Here is a 26,024-nt window from a genome sequence, read left to right on the forward strand (position 1 = left end):
CCCAAACTTTTGTGCACAATCTGAGACTTTACTGTATGTAGGATTTACGCATTTATCAGAAGAGGACATTCTATAGACTCGACAATATCTCGGAAGTTGAAGCATGCGACTCGCGGCGTTCTTTCTCGCAAGCACAGAAATAAGGTCCTATAACAAGTCACAAGAACTGTTACCATCGTTGCGCTAATTATTGCCTTCATTTTATTTGCAACAAAATTCGTTCGTCCTCCACGGAATATTTTCAATGTTGATACAAGCGTATCTGTGCGCAACGTAAAGCTGTTAGAATGTTTCTACAGTATAAATTATAATCTGTTATGGTTTGTTACGTAAAACGGTACTCTCTCTCTCTCTTCGCATACCCGGTTATCTCACGAGGTAACCGAGTACATACTCGGGTAATTTTCGTTTACCCGAGTACCTCGTGGGTAAGCCGAGTACCCGGATATCTCGTAAGTTGTGCAGCTCTACCCACAACCCAGTGTTGTGCGCGTTGCCGTTCCTTTCCTCGTTGTCTATTAGCGACGGTTTCGATCTCGTAATACAAAGATGCCGAGACACGGCAGAATAAACGATAAGCTCACGCGCTGTTCAGTATTCATTTATGCGCGGAAAAGGATCAGTCATAATGAAACAACAATGATTCCGTTGCAGACGTGGACGAGTGTATGAACTCTCCCTGCCGTAACAATGGCACCTGCGTGGACGGCGTCGCGGACTTCACCTGCATCTGCAGAGGTGAATGGAAGGGCAAGACCTGCGCCCTCCGCGGTGGTCACTGCGAGCCGGGGACCTGCCGTCACGGTGGGACTTGTCAGGACCGAGGGGACGGGTTCACTTGCCATTGTCCTCCGGATTGGGAAGGCGCAGCCTGTCACATAGCTTCTCCCGCCTGCGCGAGCAATCCTTGCGAAAACGGCGCTACTTGCGTGAACACCGCCGACGGGAACTACAGATGCGTCTGCAGAGAAGGGTTCGAGGGGCCGAACTGTCGCCGGGACGTCGACGATTGTCAGCCATTGCCCTGCCTGAACGGCGGTAAATGCGTGGACGGGATCAACTGGTTCAGATGCGAGTGTGCGCCGGGATTCACCGGCCCGGACTGTCGCATAAACGTGAACGAGTGCGCCAGCGATCCGTGCACCAGCGGCTCCACGTGCGTCGATGGTATAGCGAGCTATTCCTGCGTCTGTCCGCCAGGCAGAAGCGGAGCGCGCTGCGAGATCCGCACTGCTGGGGGCCCGGGTTGCATGGTGGCCAGCTGCGACGACGATTGCAACATCTGCGAGTGCCGGAACGGGAAGAACCAGTGCAGCAATATCTGGTGCGGTCCCGGGAATTGCCTGAACGGCACTTCCTGCCTAGCTCACGAGGTCTGCGTGCCCAGCCCCAGCGAGAGCTGCCTCTCGCCGCCCTGTCCAGCCTGGGGCGAGTGCAGACCGGTGGAGACTGGCAGAAGGGTCGGCCCGCCTGCTCTGCCCGCACCACCCTCCTGTTGGCCCGGACAGGCCACCCCGGGCCCCACGTGTTCCAGGCTCACCATTTTACTGAGAAGAGATAATCTGGCTGCGGGTACCTCGGTCGAGATTCTTTGCAGACGCCTGAGGAAGCTGTTGGCTGACCCGAGGAGGCCACAGTCGATCGTCCTTCTGTGCGACCTGAAGCCAGGCGACAACGATACGGTGGAAGTGACCATCTTCTCCGAAGCAGCCGCAGACGCGGCCAGAGATCTTGGCGAAGCTCTCAGCAGACCGCTGGGGAGACCTCTCGCTCTGGCCTCCGTGCTGGAGGTCAAGGTGGAGACGGCCTTGCTCAGCGAGCCGAGCTCGGCGAACGCCAGCAGTGCTGGCAGTTACGTGGCCGTCCTGGGCGGCGCCCTAGCCACCGTGCTGGTGCTAGCCCTGTTCGGCGGGCTCTGGTACCTTCGGTCCGTCAGGCAACGGTCCAGCCTGACGGCGACGACGAACAGCGAGACCTCGTTGCACAGACATCGCAGCGACTTGGACGAGAAGTCGAACAACCTCCAGAACGAGGAGAACCTGAGGAGATACGCGAATCCTTTGAAGGACCAGGACCAAGGCGAGCCCAGGGTCTCCGTCGTGAGGCCGCTGTCGGGGACCTCGCTGGGCGCGCTCGCCGCGACCGAGGAGAGTTTGGAGATGGTCTCCGAAGAGGGTAGACATCGTCTGCCGCCTCTCTACAAAGCGCCCAGCGCCGAGGCGAGGAACAACACGGCCAGCTTCAGCTACGAGGAGGGACTTCATAAACCGTACAGCAAACCAAGACTACAGGAACCATCGTATTCTCATCAGCAACCGGGAACCAGCCAGACGTCGGTGCCCCATCAAGTATTGACTGTACACGTGTAACTCCATGCCGGCATATCGCGGATGTCGATGACAAATTTAAGGACGATAAGAGCGTCGTGAAACAGAGTCATCGGGACCACGCTGTGGAACGCGCAGGTTGCGGCGTGTGCGACTTCGAACGAACGTTTCTCTCGTCGGTTCTCGCGTATCCGGCAAGGAACGCTTGCTCGATGTTACACGTTCGAGAGAAGGCTGAGATTTGTTGTTGTACAGTGTTAGTAATCTGTGGCATTCGTTTCCGCGTGTAGCTGTCTCGTACTATGTATTTCGAAGCGCGAATCCGGGTGGATCGCAGCGGTCCTGTTCTGCCATAGTTCACGGACAGCGAGCGAGGCGGATCTAGGTAGATAGAGAGAGGTAAGAGAGGTCGACAGAATTCTCCTTTTCCCAGATTTCGAGCTGCGATCCGGTTTACGCGCTCCCTGTCTACCCGTGCTCCGTACTTCCGGCGATTTCACGGTACACGAGAATAACCGATCGACGATACACAATTCTACTGAGATAACGGCGAGTCGTTCTATCGTTGTACATATGTACATAACTCGTACTTATTAATTTCGCTAAGCTTGTATCTCCTATAAACCATCCCTCGTCCCCATTCCAATCCCCAGAACTGTCTTAAGGTTTAAGATTCGACGTTGTATCCGCGTTCATCGTAGACCAGGATTTAGACCGTGGTCCCCTTCCGTTCTCCGAAGCTGAAGATGTCCGAGTGATGCGGGCATTCGTAGAGATGTAGGCAAAACTATTCTGCGCGAACGCAGGCTTCGGACGTTCCGTCGGACGATATTATTGTGATACTCGTAGAGAGAGAGGATATCGTGCGTAAGACTTTCCTCATTCTCGCCCCTATCACCGCTCCCGTCCCATCCTTTTGGACCCCCGACACGATTCATTGTCGTCAATGATTGTTATTCGGTCGATTCTATCTCTCGAATGAGAGAACTCGAGACATTGACGGTCGCGCAGTAGCTTCCCACTCGAATCGAATCACTTTTGGACTTGTCAATTTTGTCTGTAGAACATCTAGGTGCAGATAAAATTTGACAAATTCACCTTCCTCGATTCGTATGATCTTTGATTCCGGGTTTAGCTTCTCATCGGCGAATCAGCATTTTTGACGATGCTATTATCGTTCGATAAAATTTATCTCGTTTCGTGGATCGACAACGATCAGTTTTCGACCGACGTCATCCAGAGTTCCAACATGGTGTCATCGGTGTAAATAAAGCCCCAACGTACATAGTTCCATGTCGTCGCCTTTTTACCAAGCTTCCTTGGACTCCGCCCCGCCCCCCTCTCTTCCACGATCACCAACCCCCGACCCCTTTTAGATGTGCAATTTTTATGTATCTATTCTTCTTCTTTTAGTATCGTTCCAGCGTGTCGCGATCAGCTGGTCGCTCGAAATCGCGCGTAAACTAGACTTTAACGAAGAGGAAGGCGCATAAATCGTATTAGGCGGTAACCGTAAGTTCTAACGGAAGGAAAAAAATTTGTATAACAGATACTTTATTTTATAAAGAAATCTATATTCTTATACAAAAATATATACATAGAACCGATGAAAAAAAAAATATATATATATATATATTATATTATTTTATATTATATTATTTTTATTTTATTGTCTTGTATTAATTGATTAAGAGACCACGGACAATAGTTCCTCGAACGTGTTCCTTATCTTCCACGAGAGCCTGTCGGTCCAAGAGACGATCGATACGCGACGACAATTTGTATCGCACCCCCGAGGAATTAATGCCCCAGGTCCACCGTAGATAGCTAATGGATAATCGACTAGATGTGATCAGCCCCCGTGTCAGATACCGAAGGAAAAATGTGTACGAGTAAGTGCGTGTAAATAAATAAGCTCCTTCCGACCGCCCCTCGCCCCCTCCGCCCCCGCGCCAAGTTTTTCTCACCTAAGGTTACGAAGATTGAAAAAGTTTCAATAAAAAGTACAACCCTTCGAGATCGTGTAGCCTTTTTCTTCTTTCATTCGGCAAACAAGCGCGAACCAACGACGAACGAATTCTCTCACGTGGAACTGCCGCGACCAACGCCCGCGCAGGTTGCATTCAAATCACCGGGAACGCAGAGAATCGATGGTAGACGTGCCTTCCGGGGACAGCTGCAGTTCGGCATCGTCCGTCGGATTCGTCCATCGATAACGAAAAATACCAACAATGATCCATAGACGAACTTGTCAATTGCGAATGTTAACACTTAGCCGACCGCACGCGCCACAGAGACCTGTACAGTTACCACCGCGCTCGGGAAAGCCAAACTGCGCTGTCCACCGCGCATTTTTCTGAGGTGGCACGGTCTGAAATTCGCTATTTGAAATCAAAAACATCCGAAAATTATTTATGCGATCAATTATATCTTACGGTAACAATTTCGTTCAACGATTTCACGTATTGCTTATACAAAATTCGAATTTAAAAGTTTATAATAATTATTTTTTAATGGTTATTCAAAAAGTATAGGTAATAGAGTGAGAAAATTAAGGACAGTAAAGATGACGGATTAATAACGTAACTCAAATATGGAACAAAAAACCAGTAATATATCGTGATGTTCAGGCATTGTGTTGATGCATGCAGTTCGACCGTATGCTTCGGTTCAACTCTAATATTATCTTCTGTACAATCATCGACGCCATTGACGATAACATTTGATTCCGAGTCATCGCGGCGGAATCATCTTCCGATTCACTCGAAAGGATTCGTCGATTAGTCTGATATATGGGAACGATGGTGCTATTATTGTCGTCAACTTCACAATCGCTTATCAGTAGATCAATGTCTTCAGAACAGTCTGATAGTGTGTCCATAAACAACTCATCGCTTGAATTGTCACTCATGTTCCTGGACATTTTTAGGGATATCTTTTCTATACTTCGTTTCACACCACTTGTTGAGAGTCACAGCAAGGAGCTTGGCTTCTACACGAATATTTGCAAGTTGAGCGGAGTCTTATATATCGGAAAAAGTCGCGAGAGTGGGGTGTGTAGGTAGCATTTCGATTTCTAATGGGTGTGGTGTGCATTTTATTATATGTTGTACTCTACAGAAATAAGAAGCTCTATAGAGAAAGAAGCGTTCCTCTCAGGTCAAAGTGGTAGATCTACCCGATCGATCGGCTGAGTGTTCTAATAAAATAATTTTATGGCTGATAGAGGCACCTTCGGAAATCCCGAACATAAAGAACCGTAACAATGGGAAATAAAAGACTTCAAAAATTAGCGCATGTTATTATAATTATGTTGTACTCTATAGAAATAAGAAGTTCTATAGAGAAAAAAGCGTTCTTCAAGTCAAAATGGGGTAGATCTACCCGATCGGTCGGCTAAGTGTTAACAATCACAAAGATGCAGAAGCAAAAATGTTGTATCCACGTGTAGCAGGGACTGTGAGAGCTTTCTAACCCTCATTTATCCCTTGGGTCTGTTGTCATCTTGTCTTTCCATTTTACTGATTTCGTAGCGGTATACTAATTCGACACCGAGGAATGTGAGAAGCAGTGAAACGACGGACACGCGAAATTTCAAACACACAGTCCAGTAAATTCTCCCCGATTGTCCCTCGGCTTGTAAACAGAAATGGACAATTTGGGAAGAGGGGTTTACGATTATTAATAATAATAATTCTCCATTATCGTTTACAAGCTGCCGAAGGACGATTGGGGAGAATTTACTGTGCACCGATGACTTTACCGGCTCAAATTAGACAACTATACCTTAAATAACAGCAACAACAGAAAGAGCAATTGTATTTATCCGCCGTAGATCACTTAAGTCGAACTTTCCGCATAATATCCCTAATCGAGGCCCCCATTTTCATTCTCAATTCTTCTTCATACTTGCGTCATCCTTCGTAATCCTGCATTTAAAGGCAGGAGGCAAAGGCGTCGGAACCTCGTGGGGCCTCTTTTTTTGTTCCTTTTGTAATAATGGCGACGTAAATCGTTTCGAAAGCTACGGTGAACAACCTCGTGGCACACGGATCCGGATTTCGCCGCGCCACAGATTTCAATAGATCGTTTCATTGAGGATAATGCTGTTCATTATCATCGAAAGCGCGTCTGCGATCAACAAAGACCCCGTGTGGGCAATTTCGTGGCCGAGACAACGGTAGCCATCGGGCGATCTTGACCACGGGCCGCGGACGCCCGCGTGACCACGTTGAATGAGCGATCTGTCGAAATTACAATACAATGGTCCAGAAGAGCCACTTGACGAATACTCGGTAAATGAGTCAGCCCTGCCAGAGTAGCCGAATAAGGCCCGTGTGAACCTCGTGTTCCGACACCGACACCACGGCGTAAACGAGATGCCTTCGGAAAATGCACAGTCAAGGCTGCAACTCGGCCACGACACGAGGTAAAAAAGGTCGCGTCTTCGAGGTGGTCATTGCACCTTGAAACCCTGAAAACCCAACTCAACTTTGCGACAACGTCTATTCTCGACGTCGTACGACAGAACAATTTCAATGAAATTCTGTAGAAAGTTGTGATACATAGTCTACATTTCTGTAGGAATAAACTGAATTATGTACGAAACGTTTAAGCAGGTTCTTGTTTTACTGACGACGCGATCGACAGAATTTATGGCGCCTCGGATTTCCACCCCCTACGACGACGTAGCGTGATTTCTTGGAAACAGCCATTCATTAATAACAAAACAGTAAATAAATATAACCTGAATTCAACATTTTGAACATCTCGCTGGGCTCCATTTCTATCAAATCATTTTACTGCTACATATTGCACATTTTTGTGTTCAGCCGATTGATTTGCCAATGAAATTTACGGTATGCGATGAAACTTGATTTACGTAACGGAATCGTGTCCACGTTTGCGTTCGACAGCCGAAAGAGGGGGAACGAGATTTGGACGAAACATGGAGACTAAGGTATATACGTGATAATGCAATGCCTGTATACTCGCGAATTAATAAAATCGTTTTATAGTACACGGCAGATGACTATCTTACCGAAGTGTCAGATTATTCCGATTATCAAATATGGCCGCCAGATGACGAAGAAGAAGGCGAATGGTACGAGTACGAAGCAGAGGGGAAGGAGTTCGACGAAAGAGTCGAAGAAAAGGAAAAAGTGAAAGAGAAATTAAAGCCGCCGGAATTGATAGACATATACGCGGACCTGTTTTCGAAATTTCGCGATATAGGGGCCGAGAGAATCGCGGCCAAGACTGAAGAAAGGAAGGAGAAACTGCGCCAGCTAATTGGTGTAATTTTAGTCTCAAATATTCTTTGAATATTAACTATATATATATACTATAACTATACACATTGGACTTTCAGCTGAAGGAAGAAACCGAAGGATCCGAGGAGACCTTGATCACGCCGGAAGATGAATCCGACAAGCGTAGTGAGGAATCCTCAGAGGGCTCTCTCTACAATTGTCTCAGACATATCGAGATCAGCAACTCCCAGTTGAAACTGCGGAATCTTCACACCTCGTTTCCAGTGCCCGATGATCCTGGCATAACACCTGCGTTCTGGATCTTGCAAGAGCAAACAGACAGCTATAGCAACCACGGTGTACAATTTTTTAAAGCCCTGGTAGAGAAAGCCAAGCTTCAGCATATAAAGGTGTTGGAAAAGATGCTGCTGTCGAACAAAATCGATCTGCAGTACTATGGAATAAATCCAAGGATTGTCAGACCCCTCTGCGAGGCTTTGATGATGAACCATACGGTGGAAGTAGTCGACCTTACGGTAACATTAACATTTCATATTGTAAATATTGTTTAGATGTTATAGCCTAACATCGTTGACTCGTGCTTCAGGGAAACCGGCTATCAGAGGATGCCTGTTACCACCTCGGTGAGTTACTTCAAAACAACAACACTATCCACAATTTGGTGTTAGCAGGATGTCGAATAGGGCCGAAGGGTGCATGGAGACTGCAAGATGGAATTTCGGACAGCCAAACATTGACCCAGTTAGATCTCTCCGAGTGCAACCTTGGTGCCGAAGGCTTTGCGTACATTGAGTCAGCAGTTTGTCAGAGCGATCAGCTGAAGGAACTTGTTTTGAATGACAATCAGTTGGACGAATCTTGTGCCAATGACCTGCAACATTTGATCACAGCTTCTGATACATTGACGAAGTTGAGATTATCATGGAATTCCTTGTACAGTGCGGAAACATGGAAGAAGTTGGGCAAAGCGATAGAGGCCAACGAGGTATTGGAGGAGCTTGATTTATCATGGAACGCGTTGGGCAACGAATGTGTGAACTATCTACGATCATTATTATCTCATTCTCCATCCGTGAGGAAACTGATCATGACTGGTAACATTTTGTTTATCGAATAGAAACCTCGAACTCTTTGATTCTTTGTGCAGTAGAAGACCAGATGGGATCAATGAGATTTAATATAATAATGATTCTTTCCAGGAAACAGGTTTAACGAGGAGGATGCTGCAATCATCGCCAGAGGTCTGTCGAAAAATGAAACGCTGGAGGAGTTGCATATAGGTAACAATCCCTTGAAGGCAGAAGGTGCGTTCGAACTTATTCGAGCAATCACGCCTCAAGTGTCTCCGGGAAGTCAGCTGCGGGTTTTGGATCTCTCACACATCTGGGCGAAGAAAAATGCGTTACCCGAACTGCAAGCCATCGAAGAAGGTAGACCCACGCTGGAAGTTAAACTGGAAGGGATACTTAGTAATCACAAGATCGTAGGACCGGACGTGATGGCGTTAATTTTCAAGAGGGCTAACTATGAGGCAATGAAGCCAAAAAGGAAACAACAACGCAAGAACTTCGGACATTTTATCCTTTCCCTTGAGGACGGCTTTGTCTCTAGATGTACGGGAAGTTCATTTTATGAAGTTAACATGAGTCTTCTATGTCCAAATTTGGATTAGTGATATAGGAATGACTAATCTATTTTATAAACTTTCATTTACAGCACGCTTCCTACAAGTAGTAAAATCCTTCAGACTTAAGCTGTCTACAACTTTGCTAGATGCTATTACCAAAGCATTTGCTGGTCCAAAGAACACTGTAAATCTAGATCTGTTAAAGTCGATTTATATAACTCAATATCCTGACACAGAACCTCCTCCAGAAAAACCTGAAAAGAAGAAAAAAACTCCTAAGCATACTAAATCAAAGAAGAAGGCTGAGGGTACTGAATCAAAAACGACGAAGAAGTCGAACAAAGTGAAGATGCGGAAAACAAAGAAGAAATAACAATCAATTTTAAGAAAAGGAAATTAGATTCAAATATTGAGAAATATTGTGAGTTTATTAAATCTTTCTAACATTATGTAAACAGTTCATGTAAAAAAAAAGGAATAATCGCATTACTTCTCTCTTCATGGGACAAAAAATAAATAAAGTGAAAAAATTATAATACTAGCAAGACTGAATTGCGTATGTTCGCAGTATTAGTCTATATAAAATATTCTTGCAGAGATATCATCCACAATCCAGTTTATTCCCTCTACCAGGTTTTCTCCAGTGACCGCTGAACACTTAAATATTTGCCAGTGGTGTGTTTTAATATTAGGCAGCTCTAAAACTTCTGCAATGTCTGATGTAGACATTGCTCCAGGTAAATCTTGCTTATTTGCAAGTATTAGAAGACTTGCACCCTCCAATCTTTCCTCTTTTAAGAGTTTATACAATTCCGTTTTGCAGTCTTCCAGTCTTCTCCTATCTGCGCTGTCTATTACCCAAATAAGTCCATCTGTGGATTCGAAATAGTTTCTCCAATACGAGCGCAATGATTTCTGACCACCCACATCCCATATATTGAGTTTATATCCACGGTGGTCCAAAGTTTTAATGTTGAAACCAAGAGTTGGTGATATTGTGTCAATTGGTTCTCCATTGATCCTTTTTAACACTGTTGTTTTACCAGCATTGTCCAAACCTCTACAAAACAAATGTTTATATAGGGTTAGAAAACATTCTATTTTATCAAACACTCTTTATGAAATTATATGTGTACAAATTTTACAAAAAATATTGACGGATCTATTTGAGTAATATTATAATATTACTAGAAAACAATTAATTACAACAAAAGTGATAATAAATGTTCTGTTAACCTCAAAATTACTAAAAGATATTAAAAAGTAGATACGTACAACATTAAAATGCGCATTTCTTTCTCCTTCTGTTTCAATTTTTTAAGCACAGTTAATAAACCCATTATAATTACATGCACGACACCAATGATTTGAATAATTGATAAACACACAATTAGATGAGAAACACTTCTGACATGTCAAACAAAGTTAACCTATATCGGTCAACAATCTCATCTAGGGAAAAACTGCTTTCACTTATAAGAGAGTATTTAAAAAAAATAAAAACACTATACCAATTTTTGTTCCTATGTAGTTTATAATTAAAAACGGTTAAATATGTATATTTATGAAGATAGAAGTAAGTCTGTCACTTTATTAATAACATCAGGATGACATAATGCATTTACAACATCTTCCGATAATTTATGAATTGTGGCTTCTTGAGTGTCCATGCTCAATTCCGAACTGCAGCCTGATAATGGTTCTGTGCTATCTTCAAGAAATCTTTCTCTCTTTATTCTTAAAAGTTCTTTCAATTCTGATGTTTCAAGTTCTTTTAATAGCTTCACATAGTATGGATACTCTGCTGCTAAGTCTGTTGCTGTCCATGCAGTGTGCTTAATTTTTTTATGTGATGGTTCTACATTATCTATATCTTTACATTCTTCAAGAGCAAAATTCAACTGTTAAATAAAATTTTAATTAAAATATAGAACTATTTTATTATGCGCAATAAAATTTATATATTTTTTGTTCATATATTACCAGCTTCATGCAATAAGATAAGGAATTGTGAGCCTCTTCAGATGTTTTGCAAGCATTTTTACCAATTCTGGCTACTACTAATTTCACAAGAGCTTCTTTGACTCTTGATACATTGTCTGTTGCAATTGGTATCCATATGTTGACACTAGTAGAAAATTCTAATGACTCCACATAATGCCACCAGCCTGCAGGAACAAATAAAACATCTCCTGGTTCAAGGGTTACTAATTTTGGTTTATCCTTTACTTTTAATATATTTGTTTCATCTTCTTCGGTTGGGCAAAAGAAATTGAACTTGCTATACACTGTTGATTCCTCGTATGGAATCCTTGTTGCATGAAGAGCACAAGTTGAACTTGGAGGAAATAATAACCACTGTTTTCTGAAATGATTTATCCATTGAGAAGTAATCACACAACGATTAAATACATAAATAAAACTCTAACTTGAGTACCTTCCATGAATCTGTGCTACTAAGTTGCAGCCATAAGAATCTTGATGACAATTTGTATGCGCACCTTTACTTCCTATCCAAAGAGTAGTATCGTTACCTGTCTTCTTAAAACCAAATCTTTTCCAATTCACAGATTCTATTATCTCTGGATTATCCATAAACCATTCATTCATGTATTTATAGTCAAAATAGTACCATTTCTTTTCATCTTCTTTAAATTCTATGCTTTTAACGAACTCTGATAATGTCATCGATACTACAGGGCAGTTCACCTCCCATTGTGGACCCTAAAACCAAAGATCTGATCTTATAATGTTAATATATGTATTACACATACGAATGAAAGATATACATGCGGAAGAGGTTAATACTTTACCTTCGATCGAACATTATAACCAACTCGGAATGGTAACTTGGCATCCCCAAACTTTCCGATCAACTCAGATAATTTCCAATCTAACAATTTCCAGGTGTATGCACCTGTTGAATCTTGCAACATTCGTTGAAATAATAATGGTTCTTTAATTTCCGCGATAGCTTGTTTTAAAACTTCTTCTGACGGAAAACTTAATTTCTCCATATTGACTAATTTTTTATCGTTTCTATTATTAAGTACAATATTAAACTTTTTCCACTAATCGTTGTAAAAGATATAAATAAATCGAAGTGTCACATTTTTTTAAACCAAAATAAACACATCGATGATCAAATCAATTTCATTGCACTTAGCGCCACGATACATGTCACGGATGCATTATGAACTACCACGATAGCGCGGAACTCCTGGGTTCGAAACTCTGCTAATGTGGATCCAAGCGAGTCAGATCCCTGCAATTTATAAATCATCGTATCCATATAATAAATGAAATCCAAAATGATGAAATAATTAAGTTCACATCATGATGTAATTTTCTATGAAATTGATAGGGGCAACTAAAACTCACGTTTCAGAAAAATATAGAAATGTTATATTGCTTTTGCATACTTTTTTACAAGGTTTCTGTAAAAATCAAATACATATTGACTAGCCTGTTTACACTTGTCCATTGCTTCAAAAAACTCGGATTGTGTAAAACGGCCTTCAGTATGACAGCATACAACATCTTTATTCATGCTATCAAATCCAAAGGTAAATTGAACCCTAGCATTCTGCAAACAAGTTACAATATATTCAAACAATGTTATTTATAACTATGTATATATAGATCTGTATAATCATACCTGTAATTGATTATTGTCAGGATCCAAAATAATATTTGCAGTGCCTTCCTCTATCATACAACTTACTGCTCCAATAGTAAATTTCATTGGAATTCCAGCATTAATAAGCGCTAAACAAGTTGCATTCAGTATACAACTTAATAACTAAAAAATGTATGTATATCTGCTATTACAAAATTGTAACAGTTTACTTTTCCAAAATATGTTGAAATATGCCATACCCCACCAGAATCATCTAGTTCTTGAACATTTACACATATGGACGTTGCTGGATGAAATGTTGTAATAATTGCAGCTTCGCATGTCTCTTTTATGTACATTTCTGTTACTCTGTCATCAACCTCTTAAACAGTTGAAAAATATAATTGGTATATTATTGAAACATTGATATGTTGCAGTGATTAACTTTATTACACATACTAGCTGCACCCTTGATAGGAGCATATGACACCTCCACAGATGCTTTATCGTACAACATCTTTTGTGCTTTGGACTCTGCAGGTCCATAAATTCCAGCAATAACTGCTGTATCCCCTAAAATGCAAATGTTATTTACAGAAAGTAATTGCAAATGTTAATACTAAATTACCTTGCATCAACATTGCCGATCCATCAGGCATAGATAGTTGATTCAATTCACAACTCATTGGCCTCAACATGAATTCATTACTGTTTGCTTCTTCAGTCATTTTTGGTCATAAATTTACAATAGAAGTTACACTAAAATGCTTGGCGGGAAATGGAAGTTGAGAGGTTATGGTGCTATGCAACAGAGCATGCACGAGCAAAGACAAGGTACAGACATGCCTCACCATAGTAAGCAATTCTGCTTCACCATAGTACATAAGCATTTTTATCCTCACCATTTTAATACGCATCCAGATCCGCGCAGTTACTTTAGAAGGAGAACAGGAGATGATCGAGAGAGAAAGAACGAAACCAGCGGGCTATATGCGTGAGTGTCCACACGGATGGAAAACCTAGGTCATCTCACTTTATCGTACTTGCTATTTCACTCTTTTCGGTAATCCGTATGCCTGATGTTCCATCTGAAACACGTGGCGCGATATTCAATTTGTATCTTTCGCCCTGTAGAATTCTCGACTGCACAGTCCAGCGTATTTACGAACATTTTGCACAACGGCAACCATTTCTACAATTATCAAAATTTTCGAAAACCCGTAAGCTACATTTTAGGTAATACTTTCTAGTTTATGAATCTACAAAATTTTGTTAATGCAGCCATCCCAGTACTTGTTAACTGTGACGGGTAGCGATCAATGCTCTACTCTACGAGAAGGATTTTTGAAAGCAACGAATAATTTTGCAATTTTATGATTTTTACTTTTAAAAATTTGAAAAATAAAATTGAAACTTGTATTCATATTCTTTTAGAAAGACTGCACATTTAATTTAGTAATTACCTACAACAGTTTTCAAACTCAGAGGCTTAGAAAATTAGAGTTAAGAATGATTGAAGATTGAAACAATTTACCGACAAAAAGATTTCTTTCACTCCTGGAGTGAATAAGGACAAAATTTCCTGCTTGCATAAATTTCAGGCTCCGTTATTATTAAATAGAGGAGCATGTGGAACACAGGAGGTTGCAAACCGCCCGGCGCCAGGCTGAGCCCGCCAGGGGCCTGAGGTTGGAAAGGTCTAGCTTGGACAAAAAGAGTATCCAGGTATCGTTAATCCTTTTATTGCTGGTCTAGATACTTCTTTCCCTTATTTTATAGCATACACATTGAGAAACTGAATATTAGACGCATGTTTATTCCATGAAGAAAATTATTTCGATTACTGTATGCCAATTGAGCTGGTTTTCAGTGTCTTCGTATAAACGAAGACGTAAAGACAAAAACAGTTGTTACGAGCCGAGGGCCAGGCAGTTTGGGTGGCCGGAGGTTGCATGCAATTGGAATTCTTTGGATGAGGTGCGTAGACCAGCCGATGTTTATTTCGACACAGGTGGCTACCTTTTAGGTTAGGATGAGGTGCGTAGACCAGCCGATGTTTATTTCGACACGGGTGGCAAAAACAAAGTGGATGATAGCCGGCAAGGTAAATGTAGGTCAATGTCAGCTTTGGCTGGATGGTGAAAGGATAGAATGTGTGCACCATTTGAAATATCTTGGCAGCTGGTTGGAGATTCTGATGAAGAGATGACCAGAATTGAAATATCACGTAAGGCATTTGCGAAATGGAGACCAGTCCTAAGTAACAGAAACCTTTCAATGCATACTCGTCAGAGGGTCCTGAAATGCTATGTGTGGTCCATCCTATAATACGGCTGCGAGACATGGGCATTAAAAACCACAATGCTGAACAAACTGGAAGCATTTGAAATGTGGTGCTACCGCAGGATCCTGAAGATATCGTGGGTCTCGCACACTTCTAACAAGGACGTTCTTAGGATGATGAATACAGACCGACTACTCCTAAATATAATAAAGAGGAGGAAGACAGAATACTTCGGTCACATAGTTAGAGGACCTAAATACCATCTACTTCGCCTTATAATACAAGGAAAAGTGGAAGGAAAAAGATGGATAGGCCGAAAGAAACTTTCATGGCTGCGCAATATCAGGCAGTGGTGTGACTGCACAGTAGAGGAGCTGTTTCGCGTAGTGGCCGATAGAGAAAGATTCCAGGAAATCGTAAATATGATGATGACCAACGTCTGAATACAGACACGGCACCTAAAGAAGAAGGCTACCTTCGAAGGGGTTAGGATAAGGTGTTTGGAGAAATTGGTGTTTGGGTGCCTCGTAACTTTGTTAAAAAGAAATAAGGATATACCTCGAGCGGTTAAGGTATACCTTGGTGGGTTCTTACCTACTACTGGTTCGAAGCAGGAGATGGTAATGATTGAAGTAGAAACCAAAGAGAACTGGTAGAAACTAATTTATTGCGCGTTGAGTTTAACAGGTGTGAGTGTGTGTTTGCGGACTCTAAACGCGCCCTCAGTTTTTCTCACTGAACCGGCGGGGCCTTCTGATTCTAGGTTGTTACCTCGAAGATTTGTTCGAAAGAGAATTTAACTCAATCTCGCTAACGTTTGCGTCTCGACGAATGCTACATGGTCCGGTTCCAGAACGTTCGTCGTCGTACCCCCTCGGAGGTACTCGACTCACGATATACAAATCCACCTCCGGCTGGCTGTGTGGCGTATGCCAGTGGCGTGTGGCCAGCCTGGCGTATGCCTTCAGGAAGGAATATAAAAAATACGTGGGAAGATTCTTCGTACGTTACACAGTTAACACATATCCTCCTTATGATTCGAATAATTGTATAATGCCCGAATAAATAGACGAAACAGATCGATCGAATGAATGTTAATGAAATTCAATAATAATTGTAACTGGTACGTGCTCTCTAACTTGAACATTTTGAATTTTCTATTTAGGCTGATAAAAATTGTTTGTTTTTGTTGCGATGTATCAAGGTTATTTTTAATTTCAATTTTAATCCCAATTTCAATTTCAACTTTAACTACAGCTACAGTTACAGCTACAGTTACAGCTTCAGCTTGAACTTCAATTTCTATGTCTATCTCTATTTCTATTTCTAGGGTTCCAGTACCGCTATACAGGGTGTTCCACAATTATTTTAACAGCCGAAAATGAGGGGTAGCTGAGGTCATTTGAAGAAACTTTTTCCTTTGCGAAAATGCAATCTGCGGCTTTGTTTACGAGTTATTAACGAAAAACACTGGCCAATGAGAGGTGACGGTGCGAGAGAGAGAGTCCGCAGCAGTCCGTGACAGAAGGTCGGGACGGACTCGAGCCGCGTTCGAAGTAATGAACAAATGAGGTATCGGTATCATACTGGTATTAGCCAAACCGTTATTAGTGTGGAAGCGCGAGGTTAACGACTTCGATAAGACCTGCGAAATCATACAATCCATCGGTGCTCGTGTCACGCGTATGCCGTGATTAGAAGGAAGTCGAGACCTCTCATAAGAGATTCTCGCTATTATTTCGCTTTTAATGATCGATAACACTGTCCGGCAAAATCAAACTTTTTTTCTGGGTTCCTATAGCCACTATGAAATTCTTGTAGAGCTTCACTCCCTGAACAAGAATCTGAAAACCGAATTGCTCCATCACCCTCAGTTTTTTAAATAAACGAACTTTTGTAAAAACCCAAAATTTTCGACATAAATGAGGTATTGCATGAAAAGTAGAAACGGTAGAAAGTTCTAATTGGTGTTAAAAGATAGAGGAGAGTTTTCCGAATATAGTTGCATGCAATTTATTAATTGTTATTGGTCCTAAATAGCAATAAATTAATGTCAAAGTCTAAAAAAGTGTCGACGTGAGCAGTTTCTGCGCAATATTTTTGTATTTTTACGAAAAGTTTTTTGTTCGGCACGAAAACTCTATCCAGGATCAGATTCTGTAGACATTTCTGAAGAAGAAACGGCCCGGTAAAAGTGTCGGAACGATATACATTTCGAGTAGATCGAGAAAATGTTCGACGGCAACATGTACACGACGTTTTGCCGCCACGAGCTTCGCTGCTCGCTTCTCTCTGTCCGACAGGGCCGAAGCTACGCGTAATCAACACCGATGGAGGGATCCAATGGGGCACCCACTTAGCGTGTGGGGTGTGCCATCTTTTTTAGTACTTCAATGTGCTGTCTTCTTTTACATATTTTTATGAATGATAATTACCAAACTGTGAATCATAAATCAAAAATAGAGAAATAATAAAAGAAAAATAATGAACAAAAAATATTAATTTTATACTGAGTTTGTTCGAATTACAAGTATATCATGTATACAGTTATCATTTAAATTATAACGATAATACGCGATCATCAATAAATAATCATTTTCAAAACGTTAAACTTCTTGAAACATCGTTAAATATATATTTAAATATTTATTTAATTATATGGCGTAGAAGTCAAAATTATACTAGTGTTAGAATACTTTCGTTACCAACTCCAAATACTCTGGTGTGATTTTTTGTGTGAAATATATCACAGTTTGGTGATTATTATTCACAGAAATATGTAAAAAAAAACAGAACATTGAAGTACTAAAAAGAATTCAAATATTACTTACGAAAAGTGGGTGCCCCATTGGATCCCTCCATCGGTGTTGATTACGCGTAGCTTCGGCCCTGTCGGACAGAGAGAAGCGAGCAGCGAAATTCATGGCGGCAAAACGTCGTGTACATGTTGCCGTCGAACATTTTCTCGATCTACTCGAAATATATATCGTTCCGACACTTTTACCGGGCCGTTTCTTCTTCAGAAATGTCTACAGAATCCGATCCTGAGTAGAGTTTTCGTGCCGAACAAAAAACTTTTCGTAAAAATACAAAAATATTGCGCAGAAACTGCTCACGTCGACACTTTTTTAAGCTTTGACATCAATTTATTGCTATTTAGGACCAAAAACAATTAATAAATTGCATGCAACTATATTCGGAAAACTTTCCTCTATCTTTTAACACCAATTAGAACTTTCTACCGTTTCTACTTTTCATGCAATACCTCATTTATGTCGAAAATTTTGGGTTTTTACAAAAGTTCGTTTATTTAAAAAACTGAGAGTGATGGAGCAATTCGGTTTTCGGATTCTTGTTCAGGGAGTGAAGCTCTACAAGAATTTCATAGTGGCTATAGGAACTCAAAAATCCGTGTCGGACAGTGTAATCAGTCGATGAAATTATCGCAAAAAAACTCACGCACAATTAAGACTGAAGACGTGCCGTAGCAATGCCTGTATAAAACTTTTTATTAGACTGCCTGAGTTCGTCATTTCGTGGATCTTATACTAATTGTTTATCGTAACATTCGGGCGGTCTTCGTAAGCTGATCTATTGTCACGTCCCGCGCGACTAAAGCACCATTTGCAATTTGACACCATTTGAGCGCTCGGCCTTTCAACTTTAAAATCCGAAAATGATCAATCACGAAATACGAATCAAATGTTCACAAAAGACAACAAAAGACACAAAAAATTATAAACTCACCACGAACGAGAATCACAGCTCGTCGAATAAAAACACAATCGAACAAGCACCCGTAGAAACAGAAACTGAAAGTAAAAATAAACGAACTGTGATTGCACTCGCGACTGGTCTTAGCTAATTATATATAGATTTCGCCCTTCCTACCGATATCCCAACGTCTAAGGCAAGGGCCCGCTAGGATAGCCTTACCGATGAGTCCTCTAGCGGTCCCTTTTCACTTTCAACTACCCAAAAACCTAAGATTTAACTGACGCGATGGCCCAGCAAACGTAGCCATCCCCGCTAACAAGTATCCCCATACCATTCAGTTTCGCGCGCTGTGGTGATAGCAATACACTGGTGGAAAACGCGAAGCAAACGTGACTGCAATAAGCACCAGCAGCGCGCCAGCGGATACAGATACGAAAGGTATGCAGCGAGATGAGTCACCGAAGACTCGGTCTCACGAAGCAGACGTGACTGCGATAAGCACCTGCGCGCCAGCGGGTGCAGATAGGAATGGAATGCAGCGAAGACAGACCGCGAAGTGCCCCCACTCAGTCGCACGAGTGCCCCCACCTGTTTGACCACTGACTGCGCTCTATAAAAACACTGGCGAGAGGACCGCAGTAGTCAGTCTATCAAGCAGAAGTCAAAGAGTTCGTTACATTTCCACACAAAATCTTAAAATTAATTATCAACGTCGAATAATATACATTAAGGTAACTTATATAAATATTGTAAAACTCAGTGCATGGTTTATTGTTCTAACGCCGACTTTATATTATTAATAAATTGAATTGGTTTTTGGAAATTAGTTCAAGCTGTATTCGGACGTTTCTCAATTTTACTAAATATCAATCAATCAAGTGTGATTCTTATTATTTACCTCTCAGTACTGGCACTTATCCTGCGTCCAAGTGACGCTTATACGTGCCAACCTAGCTGCGTCCAAGTGACGCTTATACGTGCTAACCTAGCTGCGTCCAAATGACGCTTATACGTGCTAACCTATCTGCGTCCAAGTGACGCTTATACGTACTAACCTATCTGCGTCCAAGTGACGCTTATACGTGCTAACCTATCTGCGTCCAAGTGACGCTTATACGTGCTAACCTATCTGCGTCCAAGTGACGCTTATACGTGCTAACCTATCTGCGTCCAAGTGACGCTTATACGTGCTAACCTATCTGCGTCCAAGTGACGCTTATACGTGCTAACCTATCTGCGTCCAAGTGACGCTTATACGTGCTAACCTAGCTGCGTCCAAATGACGCTTATACGAGGCACTTATCCTGCGTCCGAGTGACGCTTATACGTGCCAACCTAGCTGCGTCCAAGTGACGCTTATACATGCCAACCTAGCTGCGTCCAAATGACGCTTATACGTGGCACTTATCCTGCGTCCAAGTGACGCTTATACGTGCCAACCTAGCTGCGTTCAAATGACGCTTATACGAGGCACTTATCCTGCGTCCAAGTGACGCTTATACGTGCCAACCTAGCTGCGTCCAAGTGACGCTTATACGCGCTAACCTAGCTGCGTCCAAATGACGCTTATACGTGCTAACCTATCTGCGTCCAAGTGACGCTTATACGTGCTAACCTATCTGCGTCCAAGTGACGCTTATACGTGCTAACCTAGCTGCGTCCAAATGACGCTTATACGAGGCACTTATCCTGCGTCCAAGTGACGCTTATACGTGCCAACCTAGCTGCGTCCAAGTGACGCTTATACGCGCTAACCTAGCTGCGTCCAAATGACGCTTATACGTGCTAACCTATCTGCGTCCAAGTGACGCTTATACGTGCTAACCTATCTGCGTCCAAGTGACGCTTATACGTGCTAACCTATCTGCGTCCAAGTGACGCTTATACGAGGCACTTATCCTGCGTCCAAGTGACGCTTATACGTGCCAACCTAGCTGCGTCCAAGTGACGCTTATACGCGCTAACCTAGCTGCGTCCAAATGACGCTTATACGTGCTAACCTATCTGCGTCCAAGTGACGCTTATACGTGCTAACCTATCTGCGTCCAAGTGACGCTTATACGTGCCAACCTAGCTGCGTCCAAGTGACGCTTATACGTGCTAACCTAGCTGCGTCCAAGTGACGCTTAAGGTAAATAATACTGAGAGGTGGATAATAAGAATCAATATATATATATATATTGAATAAATCTGTGGCGGCTACTTCCAGACCTGCCAGCAGAGGGCTCCTCTTCCCGCTAGTAACCGATCCGCCTCGATCCCTATATATACAGAGACTTCGTCCTATCCCCACGTCTAAGGCAAGGGCCCGCTAGGATAGCCTTACTAATGAGTCCTCTAGCGGGCCCCGGACGAAACGTCTCTCCTCTCCTTTTCCCAACCAAACGCACACTACGACCGCTGTCAAAAATCTAAAAATAATCTTTTCGAAATTTAGATGGAAGGTTCGAAAAAGCAGACATGTAAAAAGCGTCGAGGGGGTCGTAAAACGAGATATTATCGAAGGGTCCGTGCATTGAAAAAGGAATTCTACGGTAAATTTGAACAACGGCTACGTGACATCGAAAGGGAACTGGCTGAAGAGTCTCTGAAGCCTAATCCGATCCCGGACTCTTTCCCGTCTGTAGAGGTTTACGACCCAGTGTCGACTAAAGAACGGGCCAACGACGACGATATCGGGATACTGTTTGAAAATGAAAATCAACACAACCCTGATTAGGATCCCGAATATTTTAATATAAATTTACTAAACATTTAATAACTTCGACAATTAAAGTTAATTTTGTTTTTGTTTTAATAAACCAGTACAATAGAGTCTTGGATGGGTGGTAAAACCATTTATTTCTTGATTCCCTTCAATTTCCCGAACCGCAACCGGTGTAAGCAGGCAGGTTCGAAACTGCGAACAATTCATTCATTCAATTCAACGATCGTAACACTAATACCGCACACCGACTCGTGTGTCAAGTGCCGAGTGGATAATCGTGATATTTCCCCTCCTTAGATTTTCGTTACTCCGAAACGAACTCGCTTCCTTCGAAGTGGTATGGTGCCAAATGGTTGTAGGTCGGTTTCCTGGATACAGCTGAGCGAGATCTCTGTGTGTTCTCCCTTCAATGGCGTGGTCGATATTTGCGTGGGAATTATTATTACAACAATTTTTACAGAAAATTAACAATGTGTTTCCGTTATATCGAAATAATTTAGCGAGTCCGTATAATATGATGGTTCCTAGTGAAACATATCCCATTATTTGTAGTATCGACATAAATTTCTCTTTCCAATTTTTAATACTTCGAGAGCTTTCTGTTGCATGTAGGTTTTGTATCGTGTCTTCTAGATTGGTTTTATATTCTGAGTGTGAGTGGCGTTTGTATCGTATGTGGTCCGTCATCATGTCTATTTGTTCTGTAGAAAAGTTGAAGTCTAACGGTTTAAGTTTTTTGTTGCATATATAAGTGTTTTCTTACTTTCCGCCTAATTTCATTAAAGTGTTCGTGGTAATTATTGTACAATCGTCTTCTGTTTGTAATAATGTCGGAGTGCTGAGTTTAACTATTGTTTGGTTGTTACATGACATGTTAAGTTCTATTTCACTCTCAGATATTATAATATAATTTCCTACTTGTTCTAATGGTATATAAGTGATTTCCTTAATTTTAAATAACGCTGTGTTACAAATATTCTTGCTACTGGTTCTTTTTAATATCTCACTTTCCCAATTGGAGGTGTGTGATACAGCTAAGTTAGGCATTGTTTGTTTACAAATAGGTATTGGTCCATTTAATTTACATTTCCGGATTAAATATGTGGAAACCACTGGTATATAATCGTATTGCGTTGGCAGCATAATATCACATTCAATTGTTGGTGCTGTAAATACTTTCTTGCCGTTGATTTTCAGAATTGGATACAATCATCTAATTTTCCATTCTATGTCTTCCAGCAGGGATATTTTTATGTGATAAAACATTTCACTGCTTAACATTTTACAACTGTACATTGATTGAGATTTTGCTAATGTCTAAAATTAGTCTAACGTTTTTCTCTATAGGTTCTATAGTCGATTTTAATCTGTTTTCTTTTAGTAAATTCACATATCCATCCAAGAATACTTTGTTTGTCAAAATGTCGGGGTGTTATTCCTTTCTGTCCTATAAGAATGGCTGTGTTCAATGTGTATCTATTTATTCTATTCTTTCAAATATGATTGCTTGGTCATAGGTCAAATATAATTGACCTATGTTCTCCACTTGTGTTTTGAGCTGGTTTTGCGAATTCTGTATTTCGTAATTAACACTATGCCGTCCGGTGGCACCACGCTGGTGTCATGCAAAAACTATCTGTTGTATGCCGGTGGTACCACTTTGGTGCCATTTTGAAAAACTGAAACAACATTTGAACTATACTTCTTGGCTGTTAAAAGGCAGCAAACTAACTATAGCATTGTGCTTATTTAACTAAGAATTAAGTACGAAAGTTCTTGGATGACATATCTTAATTTTAGGAATTTATATTACCGCCATCTTTGAAATTTTTGTTTAAAATCTACAATTTCCAAGCTATTATGCCGGCGTCAAACAAAAGAATCATATCTAAGATCCGCGAACGGCATAGTGTTAAGTATTGCTTTTATAATTATAGTCTGGTTTTGTATTATGTGGTTTATTGTGTTCTGTTGGTCGAATAGTTTATTTATGTTGTGATGGATCAAAGATAAGTCGTCTTTGTCTAGGGTACCGCGAATAGTGTCTTAGAGATACTGCTTACAAAGTTGAGTAATCCTCCTTGGTTCGCATGTGTAATAAATATTTCAAATGAATAATTTTAGTCCACAAAATGTTAAGTCTGGATAGTATGCTTTTGATTCCTAAACTTTATACACATTTCGCTTCACCGCATAATATGTCCTAACAGTGTTACAGGAATTTACAATGGTTTTATCTAATTCTATATATGATTTGATATCTATTCCTATGATTATGTTAATTTCCTTATGATACAAAAATAAATGTCTTACAAGTCTTCTTACTATTATTTAGTAATTACTATTAAATAATTACTATTATTTAAAGAGGTTAAAGTAAAATTATGTCCTAAGGTGATTAGTATTCCCAATATAATCCCGTTTTGTATTATCTGAAATAAGATTAAGATTTATAGGGTTTTAATCGATTGCCATGTACCTTGAATTCTTTGCCGTTCGTCATAGTGTTACGGCGACTTGTCCAGATCAAGTCGCTGTAATGTGAAACTGCCCTGATGTGAACAACTTCTTAAAAAATAATAGAAGATAGGGGTTGCCACGGACGAGTGTTACCAACAGACAACACTGTCCGACACGATTTTTGAGTTCCTATAGCCACTATGAAATTCTTGTAGAGCTTCACTCCCTGAACAAGAATCCGAATTGCTTCAATACCCTCAGTTTTTTAAATAAACGAACTTTTGTAAAAACCCAAAATTTTCGACAAAAATGAGGTATTGCATGAAAAGTAGAAACGGTAGAAAGTTCTAATTGGTGTTAAAAGGTAGAGAAGAGTTTCCCGAATATAGTGGCATGCAATTTATTAATTGTTTCTGGTCCTAAATAGCAATAAATTGATGTCAAAGTTTAAAAAAGCGTCGACGTGAGCAGTTTCTGCGCAATATTTTTGTATTTTTACGAAAAGTTTTTTGTTCGGCACGAAAACTCTACCCAGGATCGGATTCTGTGGACATTTCTGAAGAAGAAACGGTCTGATGGAAGGATCCAATGGGGCACCCACTTAGCATGTTGCCGACGAACATTTTCTCGATCTATTCAAAACTGAGGGTGATGGAGCAATTCGGTTTTCAGATTCTTGTTCAGGGAGTGAAGCTCTACAAGAATTTCATGGTGGCTATAGGAACCCAGAAAAAAAAGTTTGATTTTGTCGGACAGTGGCAATCGAAGAGTCGAAATCGGACCGTCGAACGAGCAACATTTCAAATTGAAAGATCTGAAATATTGGGTTGGCAACTAAGTAAATGTCGATTTGTTCAATGAAATAAAAAATTTTTTTTACTTGGAACGAAGTTTAATCTGTAATGTATTTTCCATTTTGTTCGATAACCTTTTGCCATCTCTATGACAACTTGAAAATTCCACGCTCGTAGAAAGTCTGATCCTTTTCGGCCAAAAACTGAGTTAAGTGAGATTTTACAGCGTCATCGTCATTCAAAGTTTTACCACGAAGGGAGTTGTCCAGGGATCGAAATAAGTGGCAATCCGATGGCGCGAGATCAGGGCTATATGGTGGGTGTAACATCAATTCTCAACCAATGATGTCCAAAGATGTCCATTGCAATTTTGTCGTTTGGGAATTTGGATGTTTCGGAGACATACGCTTGTTCCCGATGTCTGAGTCTGTTCAATTTTTCCTTTTGACAATAAATACATTATAAAATCTTACATTATAAAAAGTTTTTCTCAATAATACTTTATCTCTCCGAAATGTTGAGCTCTATTCCCATTGTGGTTTTTTTTTAGAACGGTTAATTTTATTTTTGGTGTTATCTCAATGACTGGTTCTGGGGCAAATATGTACATCTTATTCGGATTTTGGGGGTGGCTGTGTACTTTATTATTTTCCTAAACATTTCCTTGTCGCTAAAGTTTGATGTTTCTAGTCCTACTTTATTATGTTTACCGAGGATAGTACTTAGTGTCGAGAGTGCTCGTCTTTTGTTTTTTGGTATTGAGAAAATTTGGAAAAATTCTTTTCGATTGGCAGTTTCCGGCGTGTCTTGGTATAACAAGTAGTCGTCATATTCTGATATTGAAGTCGAATCGTCTGTCATTTCTTCACTTCCCGCAGTTTCAGTATCACTGTTATTCGTAGCGTCGGTAATCTGAGTCCTTGTTGGTATCGTTTCGTTCGGTGCGTTTATCAATTCGTTAGCTAAGTCGTTTAGTTGGTCTCCTGCCATTTCTCCTAGCATTACGTGTATTCGCGATAGCGCATCTGCTGTAATCGTACTCTTCTAAATCTAAATCTCCACCTGATAAGTCTTGATGACGGGTCTTTAACGTTATGTAGCCATTTAAGGGGTTGACGGTCTATTCTAATTTTGAATTTCCTTTTTGGTAGTTATACAGGGTGTTCCACAATTATTTTAACAGCCGAAAATGAGGGGTAGCTGAGGTCATTTGAAG

General features: G+C 41.1%; 5 protein-coding genes across 7 annotated transcripts in view; 2 read left to right on the forward strand and 3 right to left on the reverse strand.

Annotated features, from left to right (window-relative positions):
- The window catches only part of Ser (protein serrate), a 94,480-nt gene extending 90,136 nt beyond the window's left edge, over window positions 1-4,344 (forward strand). The window contains exon 6 of the mRNA XM_033482435.2: window positions 655-4,344. Within this exon, the coding sequence (XP_033338326.1) occupies window positions 655-2,369 (1,715 nt within the window). The 3' untranslated portion in view covers window positions 2,370-4,344. The remainder of the gene's footprint in view (window positions 1-654) is intronic.
- Window positions 4,345-5,031: 687 nt separating this feature from the next.
- On the forward strand, window positions 5,032-9,768 carry LOC117227315 (uncharacterized). Of its 2 annotated transcripts, XM_033482437.2 has the most exons (7): window positions 5,032-7,287; window positions 7,346-7,624; window positions 7,699-8,115; window positions 8,187-8,694; window positions 8,800-9,030; window positions 9,088-9,213; window positions 9,317-9,768. In XM_033482437.2, exons 1-7 carry the CDS (start codon window positions 7,276-7,278, stop codon window positions 9,598-9,600), a joined length of 1,857 nt encoding a protein of 618 aa, XP_033338328.2. In that variant the 5' UTR covers window positions 5,032-7,275; the 3' UTR covers window positions 9,601-9,768. The 2 variants fall into 2 exon arrangements, with proteins under 2 accessions (XP_033338328.2, XP_033338327.2); XM_033482436.2 differs by having other exon boundaries at window positions 5,033-7,287; window positions 8,800-9,213.
- Arl2 (ADP ribosylation factor-like 2) lies at window positions 9,635-10,741 on the reverse strand. The gene is made up of 2 exons (XM_033482444.2): window positions 10,503-10,741; window positions 9,635-10,287 (listed from the first exon to the last, which is right to left on the reverse strand). The coding sequence occupies exons 1-2, from the start codon at window positions 10,565-10,567 to the stop codon at window positions 9,798-9,800; spliced, it is 555 nt and encodes a 184-aa protein (XP_033338335.1). The 5' UTR covers window positions 10,568-10,741; the 3' UTR covers window positions 9,635-9,797.
- A 43-nt stretch (window positions 10,742-10,784) lies between these two features.
- On the reverse strand, window positions 10,785-12,457 carry HSPBAP1 (HSPB1 associated protein 1). Of its 2 annotated transcripts, none has more exons than XM_033482438.2 (4): window positions 12,041-12,457; window positions 11,665-11,951; window positions 11,211-11,592; window positions 10,785-11,128 (listed from the first exon to the last, which is right to left on the reverse strand). In XM_033482438.2, exons 1-4 carry the CDS (start codon window positions 12,242-12,244, stop codon window positions 10,790-10,792), a joined length of 1,212 nt encoding a protein of 403 aa, XP_033338329.2. In that variant the 5' UTR covers window positions 12,245-12,457; the 3' UTR covers window positions 10,785-10,789. The 2 variants fall into 2 exon arrangements, with proteins under 2 accessions (XP_033338329.2, XP_033338331.2); XM_033482440.2 differs by having other exon boundaries at window positions 11,665-11,965; window positions 12,041-12,180.
- A 152-nt stretch (window positions 12,458-12,609) lies between these two features.
- Window positions 12,610-19,439, reverse strand: Rrp46 (exosome complex component Rrp46). The gene is made up of 7 exons (XM_033482442.2): window positions 19,022-19,439; window positions 18,878-18,942; window positions 13,475-13,934; window positions 13,306-13,419; window positions 13,107-13,228; window positions 12,886-13,029; window positions 12,610-12,813 (listed from the first exon to the last, which is right to left on the reverse strand). Exons 3-7 carry the CDS (start codon window positions 13,572-13,574, stop codon window positions 12,631-12,633), a joined length of 663 nt encoding a protein of 220 aa, XP_033338333.2. The 5' UTR covers window positions 13,575-13,934; window positions 18,878-18,942; window positions 19,022-19,439; the 3' UTR covers window positions 12,610-12,630.
- Window positions 19,440-26,024: the final 6,585 nt, after the last annotated feature.

This window comes from Megalopta genalis, unplaced genomic scaffold, assembly GCF_051020955.1.
Source record: "Megalopta genalis isolate 19385.01 unplaced genomic scaffold, iyMegGena1_principal scaffold0020, whole genome shotgun sequence".
Taxonomy (NCBI): Eukaryota; Metazoa; Arthropoda; class Insecta; order Hymenoptera; family Halictidae; genus Megalopta; species Megalopta genalis.